Source organism: Egretta garzetta, unplaced genomic scaffold (genome assembly GCF_000687185.1).
Source record: "Egretta garzetta isolate BGI_Z169 unplaced genomic scaffold, ASM68718v1 scaffold215, whole genome shotgun sequence".
NCBI classification, from domain to species: Eukaryota; Metazoa; Chordata; class Aves; order Pelecaniformes; family Ardeidae; genus Egretta; species Egretta garzetta.
In genome coordinates, this window is record NW_009259719.1 from 8,212,642 (window position 1) to 8,224,447 (window position 11,806).

General features: G+C 47.2%; 2 protein-coding genes across 7 annotated transcripts in view; one reads left to right on the forward strand and one right to left on the reverse strand.

Annotated features, from left to right (window-relative positions):
* The first annotated feature begins 6 nt into the window (after positions 1-6).
* On the forward strand, positions 7-8,717 carry RBM15B (RNA binding motif protein 15B). Of its 2 annotated transcripts, none has more exons than XM_009639368.2 (2): positions 7-3,554; positions 3,721-4,468. In XM_009639368.2, the coding sequence occupies exon 1, from the start codon at positions 292-294 to the stop codon at positions 1,963-1,965; it is 1,674 nt and encodes a 557-aa protein (XP_009637663.1). In that variant the 5' UTR covers positions 7-291; the 3' UTR covers positions 1,966-3,554; positions 3,721-4,468. The 2 variants fall into 2 exon arrangements, with proteins under 2 accessions (XP_009637663.1, XP_035750697.1); XM_035894804.1 differs by lacking the exon at positions 3,721-4,468 and adding an exon at positions 5,695-8,717 and having other exon boundaries at positions 193-3,450.
* The window catches only part of DCAF1 (DDB1 and CUL4 associated factor 1), a 62,737-nt gene continuing 59,520 nt past the window's right edge, over positions 8,590-11,806 (reverse strand). For 3 of the 5 annotated variants that reach the window (XM_035894795.1, XM_009639369.2, XM_035894794.1), the window contains one exon: positions 8,590-9,016. In XM_035894795.1, coding sequence (XP_035750688.1) covers positions 8,958-9,016 — 59 coding nt within the window. In that variant the 3' untranslated portion in view covers positions 8,590-8,957. Of the gene's footprint in view, positions 9,017-9,871; positions 9,951-11,806 lie in introns of those variants that run through there. The other 2 variants (XM_035894796.1, XM_035894797.1) reach the window with 2 other exon arrangements.

The window sequence follows — 11,806 nt, forward strand, 5'->3', positions numbered from 1 at the left end:
GGGGGCAGGAGGAGCCGCACGCCACCCCCCGCGCCCTCTCCGGAGCCCCTGGGGTACCTGCCACCCATTCACAGCACCTACCAGTACAAGCAGAGATCGCTCTCTCCTGTCACCAGCCCCTTGCTGCGGGAGCCGCGGCCCAGGCATGCTCACGCTGCGGCCGCCGCCTTCCTTTTGGAAGCAGCCGCCATTGGGCTCTCCCGGGAGCGGGAGAGGGCCCTGGATTACTACGGGCTGTATGACGAGCGTGGTCGCCCTTACAGTTACCCCATCGTGGCTGAGGAAGACCTGATGCCGGAGGATGATCAGAGAGCGACCCGCAACCTCTTCATCGGCAACCTGGACCACAACGTCTCGGAGGTGGAGCTGAGACGTGCCTTCGAGAAGTACGGCATCATCGAAGAAGTGGTGATCAAACGCCCTGCCCGGGGCCAAGGCGGGGCTTACGCTTTCCTCAAGTTCCAAAACTTGGACATGGCACATCGGGCCAAGGTTGCCATGTCAGGCCGCGTTGTCGGCAGGAACCCTATCAAAATTGGCTATGGGAAAGCCAACCCTACTACCAGGCTGTGGGTGGGTGGTCTTGGTCCCAGTACTTCTTTGGCTGCCCTGGCGAGGGAGTTCGACCGCTTCGGCAGCATCAGGACTATTGACTACGTGAAGGGAGACAGCTTCGCTTACATCCAGTATGAAAGCTTGGATGCTGCCCAGGCTGCCTGTGCGCAGATGAGAGGCTTTCCTTTGGGTGGACCGGAGAGGAGACTCCGAGTGGATTTTGCCAAAGCAGAAGAGACAAGATACCCGCAGCAGTACCAGCCCGCACCGCTCCCCGTGCACTACGAACTGCTAGCTGATGGGTACAGCAGACATAGAAGCCTAGAGCAAGACTTGAGGGTGCGAGATAGGACTCCTCCACACCTCCTGTACTCGGACAGAGACAGGAGCTTTGCAGAGGCAGACTGGGCCAGCCCTGCCAAAAACGTTGAACGCAGAAACAATTTGGAAAGCTACAGCCGATCGGTGCGTAGCCGGAGCGGAGAGCGCTGGGGCAGCGACAGCGATCGCAGCGTGCCCAAACTGTGGGAAGAGAGGCGGAAACGCCGGAGTCTTTCCAGTGACCGCGGGAGGACTACTCACTCGCCTTACGAGGACAGAAGCAGGACAAAGGCCAGTGGGCCAGCTTTAGACCGCAGCCCGGACAGGGCTCGCAAGGAGAATCACACTACAGAATCCGGAGCCGAGAAAGAGCAGAGTAACTCCCTTCAGAACAATCGTCATGCAACTGAGGAGAAACCCCATCGTGAGGCATCCGATGCTCCTCAGCCGAAAAAAAGGGACAGCGAACGCAATCATCGAACTGGTGAATCGGAATCAAAAACTCACGAGGAGCCAAAATCTGAGACCAAAAAGCTAAAGAGTTTATCGGAATATGCTCAAACACTGCAGCTTGCTTGGAATGGGCTTCTTGTGCTAAAAAACAGCTGCTTCCCCACCTCTATGCACATCCTGGAGGGAGACCTTGGTGTCATCAACGGACTCCTTAAAGACCATTCATCCGGCGGGAAGTTAACGCAGCTCAAAATTGCTCAGAGACTTCGGCTCGACCAGCCCAAGCTGGATGAAGTAACTCGCCGTATCAAACAAGGCAGCCCCAATGGCTACGCTGTGCTCCTGGCGACCCAGTCCACCCCGGCAGGGGCAGGGGCTGAGGGGACCTTCCCTGTTGTAGAGCCTGGCTTGCAGCGACGGCTTCTCAGGAATCTGGTCTCCTACTTGAAACAGAAGCAGGCTGCTGGGGTTATCAGCCTGCCCGTGGGAGGGGCGAAGGGCAGAGACAGCACAGGCATGCTTTACGCATTCCCTCCTTGTGAATTCTCTCAGCAGTACCTCCAGTCAGCACTAAGGACATTGGGGAAGTTAGAAGAAGAACATATGGTGATAGTTATAGTCAAAGACACTGCCTAGCCCACACTGTCTTTTCAAATTCCATGTTTTCTTTGTGTGTCACACAACCCAATTGTTTTTAAGGCCGATCACTTTGGTGGAGGCTCAAAACACCTCGGCCAAAGTGGTAAGACTTCTAGTTTCTAATTAATTTTAATACCATTTAAATAGAGCCCATTTTATTCATTTTTAATATGTGACACTGTCCGCTGTTGTTCTGTATTTTTATTTTTTAACTGTATGAAAAGTTGTCAGTAAAGCCTTGTTCACTGATGGATTTCTAAACTTGTGCAGTATCGTAGTTTTTATGGCCCAGGAAGGGCTGGTTCCCTGTGCTGCCAGGAGCTGGAAGGTGATGGTCCCAACCCGTTTAAGTTTCTCAGACCACCTCCTCTGTCTCTTTTGTGTCCTGCAAGGTGGGAGGGGAAGGGGGGTTCTTTGTGCTGTATGAGAGACAGAAAGGTTGGTTCGCTATATTTTTTTTTTTGTCCTGTTTGTGTTTTATTTCATAAATTTGAGTCTGGATGCATTCCTGTTGATTCTCTATTTGAGGATAGATGCCTCCCAGGAAGCCAGCTACCAAGGAGGCAAATCCTGATCAAGAATCAAAGTGGGGTTTATACACAACAAACAAAAATTACAGTTAATACTTGACGAAAAGTTTGCTACTAAGCAGTCAACTCTCTATTCAATTCTGTGAGGTTTGTGAGCACCTGATAAATGTCTTGGTTTGCTAGAAGTTTCTGGGTAGAACAAAAATGCATCTTGACATTCCCAGTTTTTTTATAAAAGGAGAAAAAAAAAACAAGCAGGAGAAAAAAAAAGTAATTTAAGGGGGAACCCTCTTGGGCTTGTATTAGATGTAGGACAAGCAAATAAAGGGCACAAAGGTTTTGGTGAACTGTAGGTGCCCATTTGCATAGTTGATTATGTTGCACTATCTGGAATCCTTTATTGAAAGACAAATGGCAAAATTTTTTTGCTAAAGTGGAAACATGTTTGCAGGCTTACGAAAAGAAAGAAAAAAAAAAAGATAAACACGTCAAGCTGTCTGAAAATGTGTTACCGCAAGTAACCTGTCTATGACTGTAGGAAATTCTAGAGATCAAAATTTGAAATTTAAGATGGGATGGTTCCATCACCTTTTCTATCTGTGGTATGAGACAGATGTTCAGGAGAGAAGCCAGGACACCTGCACCTCTGCTCAGTAACATAAGGATGCGGTAACTCGTACGAATTGGAGGTAAAATCCACATTGTTCAATTTGGGGATATTTTTATTTTTTAAAATGCTGCCTGTAGATTTTAGGAGGCTTACAGAAAAGTGTGTGGTATTAAAAACACTAAATTTTAAAGTTTCTTTAAATTTGCAGGGTTTTTTTCTTGGGTTTGGTGGTAAGCAAGTGAACAAAACCCCGGGAGACCCAGAGTCTTGCACCAGTCTCTGTGACCAAGCAGACTCACTTGCTGACGGCTGCCAAAGGCCCTTTTAAAACTGTGCTGTCAGGTATGATCGGTATCAAAAAACCTATATAAGCAGGGAGCATAACTCAGTCTAATGATGCTTTTATTCTTTTTTTTTTTTTTTTTAACCCTGGGATTTCACAGTTGGTCCAATACGAAGAGAGGCAGAAGCATAAAGCAGCCTAGAGAGTGGTATAGTCCATTCAACGATGGCTTTGCATGCTGTCTTGTACCTGTGACACCTTGCAGTTCCGAAGTGTCAAAATCCACTGCCCCGGCAGCAGTGACCTTTTGCAAGACTGTATGAGCTTAGGGACATCATCAGCTGATGATGTACAAGCAGTTGCTTAATTTAATAACGTATTGATATCAACAAGTATGGGTTGGTTTGTTGGTTTGGGCTTTTTTTAACATTTAATGCTGTGATTATATTAAGAGTAAATCTGATGAGTTAGTGTGATCATGAGGGAGGTTAGTATTTCACTTGATGATGCATCTCCTGTATCCCAGAAAACGTAATTCTGTCCGTAAGGGCCCAAGTACAGCTACAAGGCCACGGAGGGTTTTGTCCATGGTGTGCGGGCCCGGTTCAGTGAGAGGTAAGCTGGCTCGTCTGCTGGGAGCAGCAGGGCTCCGGCAAAGCCGATTGACGCCGTGGGAGCAGAGGAGCAACTCTGCTGCTCCCAGCAGCCAAGCCACCGCTCCAGGCTCACTGTACTGCGTTGCACTGGGCAGCGCATAGGTGCCCTTCACGATGCCACGGCTGCACAGCATAGGGTAGCTGGACTGCCCCTGGTTTTACATGGTTACAGGGACGCCGACTTTCAACCTTGTGACCGAGTCCCTGATGCTGTTGTAATGTAGACAGTGCCAAATGTCAACCATTGTAACCGTTAAGTGTTATCTGAAACCAAGTGCTATTAAATACCCCTTATGGCCAGAGTCATAGAGTGATTAGAGCTTTTTGTCAGAGTATCCTATGTGTTGGAGATGTCCGTTCAGTCTGAGGCAGAGCGCATGGTGGTGCAAGCACGAATGCCTGGCTGGCTTCTTGCTGGCACGGAGCTGTAGCTCATGCTGCCGTGGAGAGGCTTCGCGTGTGTGTGTGTGTGTGTGCGCGCGCGCACGTGTGTGTTAACAGTGTGTGAATGTGAGGAAACAGAAGGAAAAAAAATACATGATAAAAGCTGCAACTGCTTGATGGCAAAGCCAGGGACCCAGTAGAAATCCCCTGTCTCCCACTTTCCTTTTAAGGCAAGTAAATAATAATGTAGGGGCTTTTTAGAAGACAAATAGTGTCATGCTTTGGGTTGGATAAAATTTTTAATGATGGGATCTCTGCTCCCAGTGAGGTGGCTGACGGTTGTGAGCATGTGTGCATGAATGAGGCACCAACAAATCTCCCTCCTACAAACAAATTAACAGGTGTAAATGAGGAGTCAGAGAGTTTAAGGAAAGAAAAAAAATACCTGGGAGAGAAGCAGCATCAGCCCTCTAACCTGATGACCTGAGCCTCTTGGCTCCCCAGGATGCAGGCAAGCCGCAGATGTTGCTTGAACAGACTGTGCTGGGGCCGAAGGCCCCTGTAGTCCTGTCCCCCATCCCCTCATGCATGTATCCAGGTTGCTTCCGAGAGAAACAAGCCTGAAAAAAGGATAGATAGTTACAGCAAAATAATGCTACACCTGTGTCTTTCAGCTTGCAAGACTTAGCCCTTAAACTGGGACGGGATGCAGTTCTGGGGAGATACATGGTGGGAGGGTGGGAGGAAGACCACAGCCTGAGCTGGGAGGCGTAAGACACTCAGTGATGGTGGAAGTTGTTGGGGGGGTGTGGTGTGTCTGTCCTTCAGCCTGGTACAGCAGTGGCAGTAAGATAATCACAACAGGGTAATGGTCTCTGTCTCTTTGGGGGTGATCTGAAACTCAGAGTTGTGGGATGGTAGATTTCACAGTCTGAGAGCATTAGTGTTTAGACTGAGTTGCTGTATTTTTTATTTTTTTTTTTAATACCCATTCAGTAAATATTCTGTCTTACAAAGCCTCTTTTTAACATCAGTTTTTAGCCACCTTTACTACAACAGAACTGTGGACAAGAGGGCTAGCCCCAGGCCATCCCAGGTGCCCAGCAAGTGCATATGACCAGTGCTGATGAGCCAGACACCTTTATTACTACCCTTAGCTAACACCCAGGTCACACTACTGACCAGCTCGCAGGTTGCTACCCTGCTCTCCCACATGGCCTACAGGAGATTATTTTTTTTTTCCTTTGAACCCCTATGCTGCAGGGCTCTGCATGCAGCCTCCCAGGGTGCTGGGACAACTGTTGCGCAGCCTGTACTCCATGGCACCATGCTGCAGTAGAGCAAATGGGCCAAGTGGTTACTCATGGCCCAGCCACAGAGTGAAAAGGACCATGCTGATATGAGGGCATGGGCTGGCACTGGGATAGTCCCTGCTCACATCACAGGGGAAAATGCAGCATCCATCCTGCAAAGGCTCCCCTCCGTTGCAGAGAGGTAGGTACACATCTTATCCAGCTTGCAGGACATATACATGCTCCTTCCATCCCCTAAGCCAAGGTCTGTAATGCTTGCATAGAAGAAATACTGCATGGCATCACATAAGCAACATGCTGTGTGTACTCAGGAAGATTATAGGCCTTTTTCCAAGCACAATGCTTTTAAATAAATTAATACATGATGCTAGGGGACAAGATGAATTTCCAAACACTGAGATTTCTCTCCCCATCCCAACTACTGACAGAATTATGGGCTGACAAAAACAAACAAACAAGCAAAACCCTGCTAGTCTGCAATTCTGAATCCCACTTTGCACCCAGCCCCTTACAGCCACCCTATTTCCCGGCACTCTTAAACGATGCCCCGCAAGAACAATGGAGGGAACACAGGGTACAGGCAGCCTCCCCCACAGCTGCATATTTAACTTTGGTGTCCTATTCAACTTCAGCAGCAGGGAGGCCGAGAGCCTGCCCAGGACAGGCAGAGGGGGCTGCTTTAGCAGGTTTTGGTGGGTGACCCGCAGACTGCAGCAGCCAGGTGCTGCCCTCTCAGCCACAGGCTAAGGCCCAAGTGCACTCCCTTTGTCTCTGTTCACTAAAGCTGGGGTAGGTGTGGGAGGGGAAGGATTGCACATATAGTTATGGTGGCCTGGTCAAATTTATGTAGATGTTCTGGTTCTGTCTCACAAAGTAGTTGGTAAATTTCTGAGATAGCCAGGCCCAAAACAGCAACAGATGCAGCTGATTATAGCTGTGATATAATGCCAGAACAAGACATGGACATCTGGCACAGTTATCTCCCTCTCTTAGTAGTAGTTGAGTACATGCTTTATTTTTTTTTTCCTCCTCCTGAGCAGCACATTTTCTAAGGTAAAGTTGCATAAGATGCTTTTTGATAAGGCAGAGGCTGGCTTCCACAGCTGCTGGATGGCATATCCGATTTTCAATCCCCTCATTTAATCAGAATGCTGCTCCAATTGCTGGTCTTAAATGCTGTAGTAATCGCAACTCGTTCATCTTTATCAACTCTGTAGGGTACAATTATCCATTATAAGTTGCAGCAGAACCTTTCATTTTAATTATTAACAAGCAGCCCTGGGTAAGTGCATTAAGTAGATGCGATGGTGGAAGGAAGAAAAGCTATCCCTTCTCCAGGTTAAAAAGAAAATCCTTCCTCTTCAAGCAATGCAACCTTGAGCCTTAGTTGAAACGAGCACAGTTCTTGGTGGAAAACTTGCTGTAGTGTCAAGGAGTGAGAAGCCTCCAGCTCCCTGTTCTGCCTCAAACCCTATTCTGAAAGTAGCCAAAACAGAGAAAGGGTAAGAAGTTGAGTGGATGTTATCTGAACACCTGGGAATAAATAGCACATTTAGTGGCCTTGTCCAAGCAAGCAATGAGCACACCTACCTTCTGGTTCTGATTCAGAACTAAGCTGTGCAGCTGTGTGCTTTACAGTGAAATCAAACACTCCACTGCACTTTTTTTTTTTATCCCCTTCTAAGGGCAGGGCCTCTTGTCATGTACAAACAGGAGCACCTAGTTTGCCTTCTGCCAGTATAGCCACAAGGCAGCCCAAGTAATGCCAAACCACGGATGGATGAGGAGGCCGAATGATGCTCCCGCCTTCTGGCACACACCAGCAAGGTGGTGAGAGTTCTCCGCAGCTCACTGTGCTTCCCATAGCTGAACCACAGAGTGGATATTCTGGTGCATCTTTAAACAAAATCCCAGCCTGGCATTAGCAGCACCTTCCAGCTCTCACAGCGCAGTGAGGATGCGGTGCCGTGCTGCCTGCAACCCCACTGAGAATTCAAGGCTGTCAGGAAAACCAACAAGTCAGAGTTGAACCCACCAGTGCTGTGAAATATCACTTGGCTCTGGGAATCCCCATGGACTGGAGCAGCAGGTGGAGCCCACGCTCTCAGAAATCTCACCCCTCTTTTATTGTGCCCTTCCTTACTGCAGTCCAGCCACTAGCTACGCTGAGCTGCTCTCCTGCACGGGGCTGCGCTCCTCAGCTGCAGGGAGCACTGCTTTCACATGGGCATGGCTACAATTCACAGCCGTAAACAGAGACAGGATTTGTATTTAATTTTTTAATAAATACACTTTACATTAAAGAAAAAGGCCTTCAATTTGCAGTTTCCACACAGAGGGCAAAAGGGAGGGAAAAAAAAAAAAGATTAAAAAACTTGAACCACAAAGGGCAGAGGGGAGAAAGAGGGCTCAGACTTCTATCCCGGATCCCCATGTCTTCAGGAATACCAGGCTCTGACTAGACCAAGCCAGGATTTCAGCCTCCCACTATAGCTGGTACCACAGCGAGAATCTCTGCTTTAAACAGCCTGTACCTTCAGTTACCAAACACCCCCAGGGCTCTTCCCTGGAGGACAAAAGCATCTGAAACACACTGGCGCACTAGCAGGTGTTAACACCTGTTGCTTTTTTTTTTAAAAAATAAAATCATATTTAAAATAAAAATATTCTCACTCCTCAACAATTTTAGAAACGATGATCCTCTTATTTCATTTAGCAGTTGCATAAAAATGCCTCTTCTTTTAAACAATTTTTCTCCCCTGAACCTACCCCATGGTAACAAGGTACTACAGGAATACAAAGTTCATCCCCTCTTTACTAGATCACCTGCCTTTTTTTTTTGGTATTTTTTTTGTTTTATATAAAACTATTTCTGTTCTTTAGGAAAGAACTTTATACAAAGAAAATATATTGTGAAATATCTTCAGAAGTTTCCTTGTAGAGGAGAGTCATCTCAGCCTAAAATAAAAAATAAAAAAAAAAAGGCAGAGAGAAAAGAGGCCTAACCCCAGGTCTCTTTATTGTAGAGCCTCAGACTTAGCCCCAAGCCTCAAACTGATTCAAACCAACACAGCGGATGGGCTGGAGTTCCTCAGGTTTTCCCAGGAGAAAAAGGGTTGGGGTGTTCAGAATCGGTTTCCAATTTGGTCTCCGGTCTTCTGCAGGGAAGGGAGCGTCTCATCCTGCCAACACCCCCCGCCTGGCAGTCACTCCTCACTCATTCAGAGACAGGATTATGTCGTCCTCCAAGTCAGAGTTATCTGAGCTGTCGGCTGAAAAGGAGACATGCAGGTTATGTTTGGTTTGTGGAAGAACACAGCTGTCAAGGCTGCTAAGCACTGTAACACATTCATAGTTACAGAGATGGCCACCACCTGCTTGAGACCAGCAGCTCTCCAGCAATGACAGGGGCAGCTTACACCATTAGAGCATTTCAAGTCAATCAAAAGCAGTTAGGCAAATCTGCACCAGAGCTTGCTTTCCCTGGTTAAAAGGGAGGGTCAAGAGGAGAGCAGCTTTAGCAAGTGCAGTTTCTATTAGCTGCCAGGTTTTTTTCCCATGACAAGATGGGGAGAAGGACCCCAGCAGTAAGTTACCTGCACACGAGCTGCCTGCACAGCTGACTGTGCACATCTCAGTGCAATAGCTCTTCATGCTGGGGGCTAGACAGATCTGGCAGTCATTCCTTACAGCTATTATTTGAAAGCAATCTTGACAGTTCCACCAACCTTATGTGGTGAAATATGGCCTCTGTATAATGTGCACGGGGCTAATTCATTCTGCTGTCAGTTAGACCCAGACTTTCTCAGTACCAGGTTCTTATTGCCCTGTCACTCCCCTCTGCACAGCACAGCAGCAGAAGCAATCCACACACTCACAATTAGAACCTTCCTCTAAGAGCCTGAAGGTTTCTGTAATTAATTTAACTACATGCAACTCATTAAAGGAGAACTGAAAATTGTGCTTTTCCTGGTTTTCTTCGTTGTGGTACAGAATGAAGACATGAAAGGATTTGCCAAGAAGCAGTCACATACACACTTGCTTTTTATCTTAAAACATCTTTCCTCCCTCAGTTGTGCAAGAGGGAAGTGGTAGCAGCTCTGGCAGCAAGAGGTCTCCTGCCTTACCCTAGAGAGGTGATGTTGGTTCTTTTTCTTATGTGAATTCATTGGATGCTGCAGTTAACTAGGTGTTAAATATTAAAAACTTAAAAAAAAAAAAAACCAAACAACAAAACCAAGACTTCCTCTTAGCCACCTCAGTTACAGTAGATCTTTAAAATGCCTGTCAACGTAAGCAAGGCCTTTTGGAAGGTTCACCCCTTCTCAGATGCTTTCCTCAGCAAAAAAGAAATCACAGGCAAGCAGAGGGCACAAACCCTTTCCCTCAACCCTCCTCCCTGAAAATCAGCCAGCAGCCCTTCAACTGTGATCAGCAAGGGATGCTCCAGTCTCACCATCCACCATACTGAGCCTCAGCTGAGGGGTCATCAGTGCTCCCAGAACAGCTAGAGCCACGGAAGGGGAGCTGGAAAACACCAGCCAGTGCCACAGCAGCTACACTTACACAGTAAGAGGGAAAGAAGCACAAGCAAGACAACAATCCAGAAACTCTGAAGAAGAGAAGCTGAGAAAGTTGTTGGGGTTTTCTTTTTTTTAAAAAAAAGACCAGCGGAAAGCTTTGAAAAGGGATCTCCTAACTCTTTATTCTCCAGTCCACCACACAACCTTCCAATTTTGAGCTCCATGTCTATAAGCAAATCTGATTGTAGCTAACTGCTTGGCAGAAGCTTATAGACTTGCCTGGAAGTTGCCATTTTCAATTACAGAAGAGGAAACAAGAGTCAGCCATGCTACTGATAAGAATTCCATATATTTCTTCCATCCTATGTCACACGTGCATTTCAGAAAGGACACCCCACTGACTGGCCCAGGAACAAGCTTTTGAAAGATCTGCACAATGCATAAACTGCTTTGGTCACAACAAACAGATCCACCCTCCCCAAGGTGGTGACAAATGAGAAGACAAATTCATACTTAAAAGGATCTCCATGGATTATTCCCGATAAGGAAGAAACCTCTTCCACAGCACAAGGAACCAAAGCCACTCACTCCTCTGTTTCAGCTGTTCTTTGAATTACTTTGTTTCGAAGCACACCCACTGTATGTTATGGAGGGAGGTTCATCCAAAATACAGCAAGGGTTTGCAGTAGGAAGCACTCTAAATACATCACCATGCCTCAGATCTGTACTTTGCAACGGTGTCAGCACCCTTACAACTTTTAATTCTGGAACACAGCATAAGCAAAGGAGATGGAATTTTAATTGCTCTTGCTGGGTGAGAAACAAAAGCAAGCCAGATGAAGTTGAAGCCACAAAACCCCACCCATCAAACAGTGTGCAAGGGCCACACATACATCAGCCTGGAAGAGCTGCACTCCCTGCTTTAAGTTCCCAAAGATGCTGCCAAGCAACCTAACAGCCACAGGATGGGCTGGCTGCAGCTCCACAGTGATACCAGATCAAAGTTCTGATCAAGTGGTTCTATCCATAAGTGGTGTACAGATGTGGCCATTTCATAATATGCAGTGCTTTGCAGAGCACACTTGAAATAACTTAAGCGCCAAGTAGCATCTAGTTTTGTTACAGGAATAGTTATTGAAATGGCTTGAACTTCCCCTCCATTCTGCCCCTTGGACGATTCAAGTTACAGCACCCTGGGTGCCCTCTTCATAGCTTCCAGCCCTGCACAGCCTGAGGAAACAGAAGTGGAGTTGTGTCAAGAAGGTCCTGCCAGCTACTGGGACAGGCAGAAGTTATCAGCAATCCCAAAATGTTGAACTGCAATATGCCATTAATGAATTGGAGCCACGTAGATGCCCTATATGGCCTTGCATTGTATCCCTACTGCCTTCAAGAGAACCACAGACTGACCTCACAGAACAACTCTGGCAACCTGATGTAGCCGCCGCCTTAAAAAGGACTGAGCTGCATTCTAACACAAAAGCGGGGCGTGAGTGAGTCTGCCAGCCACGTCAGTGCCAAAACAGAGGCCTGGCACAC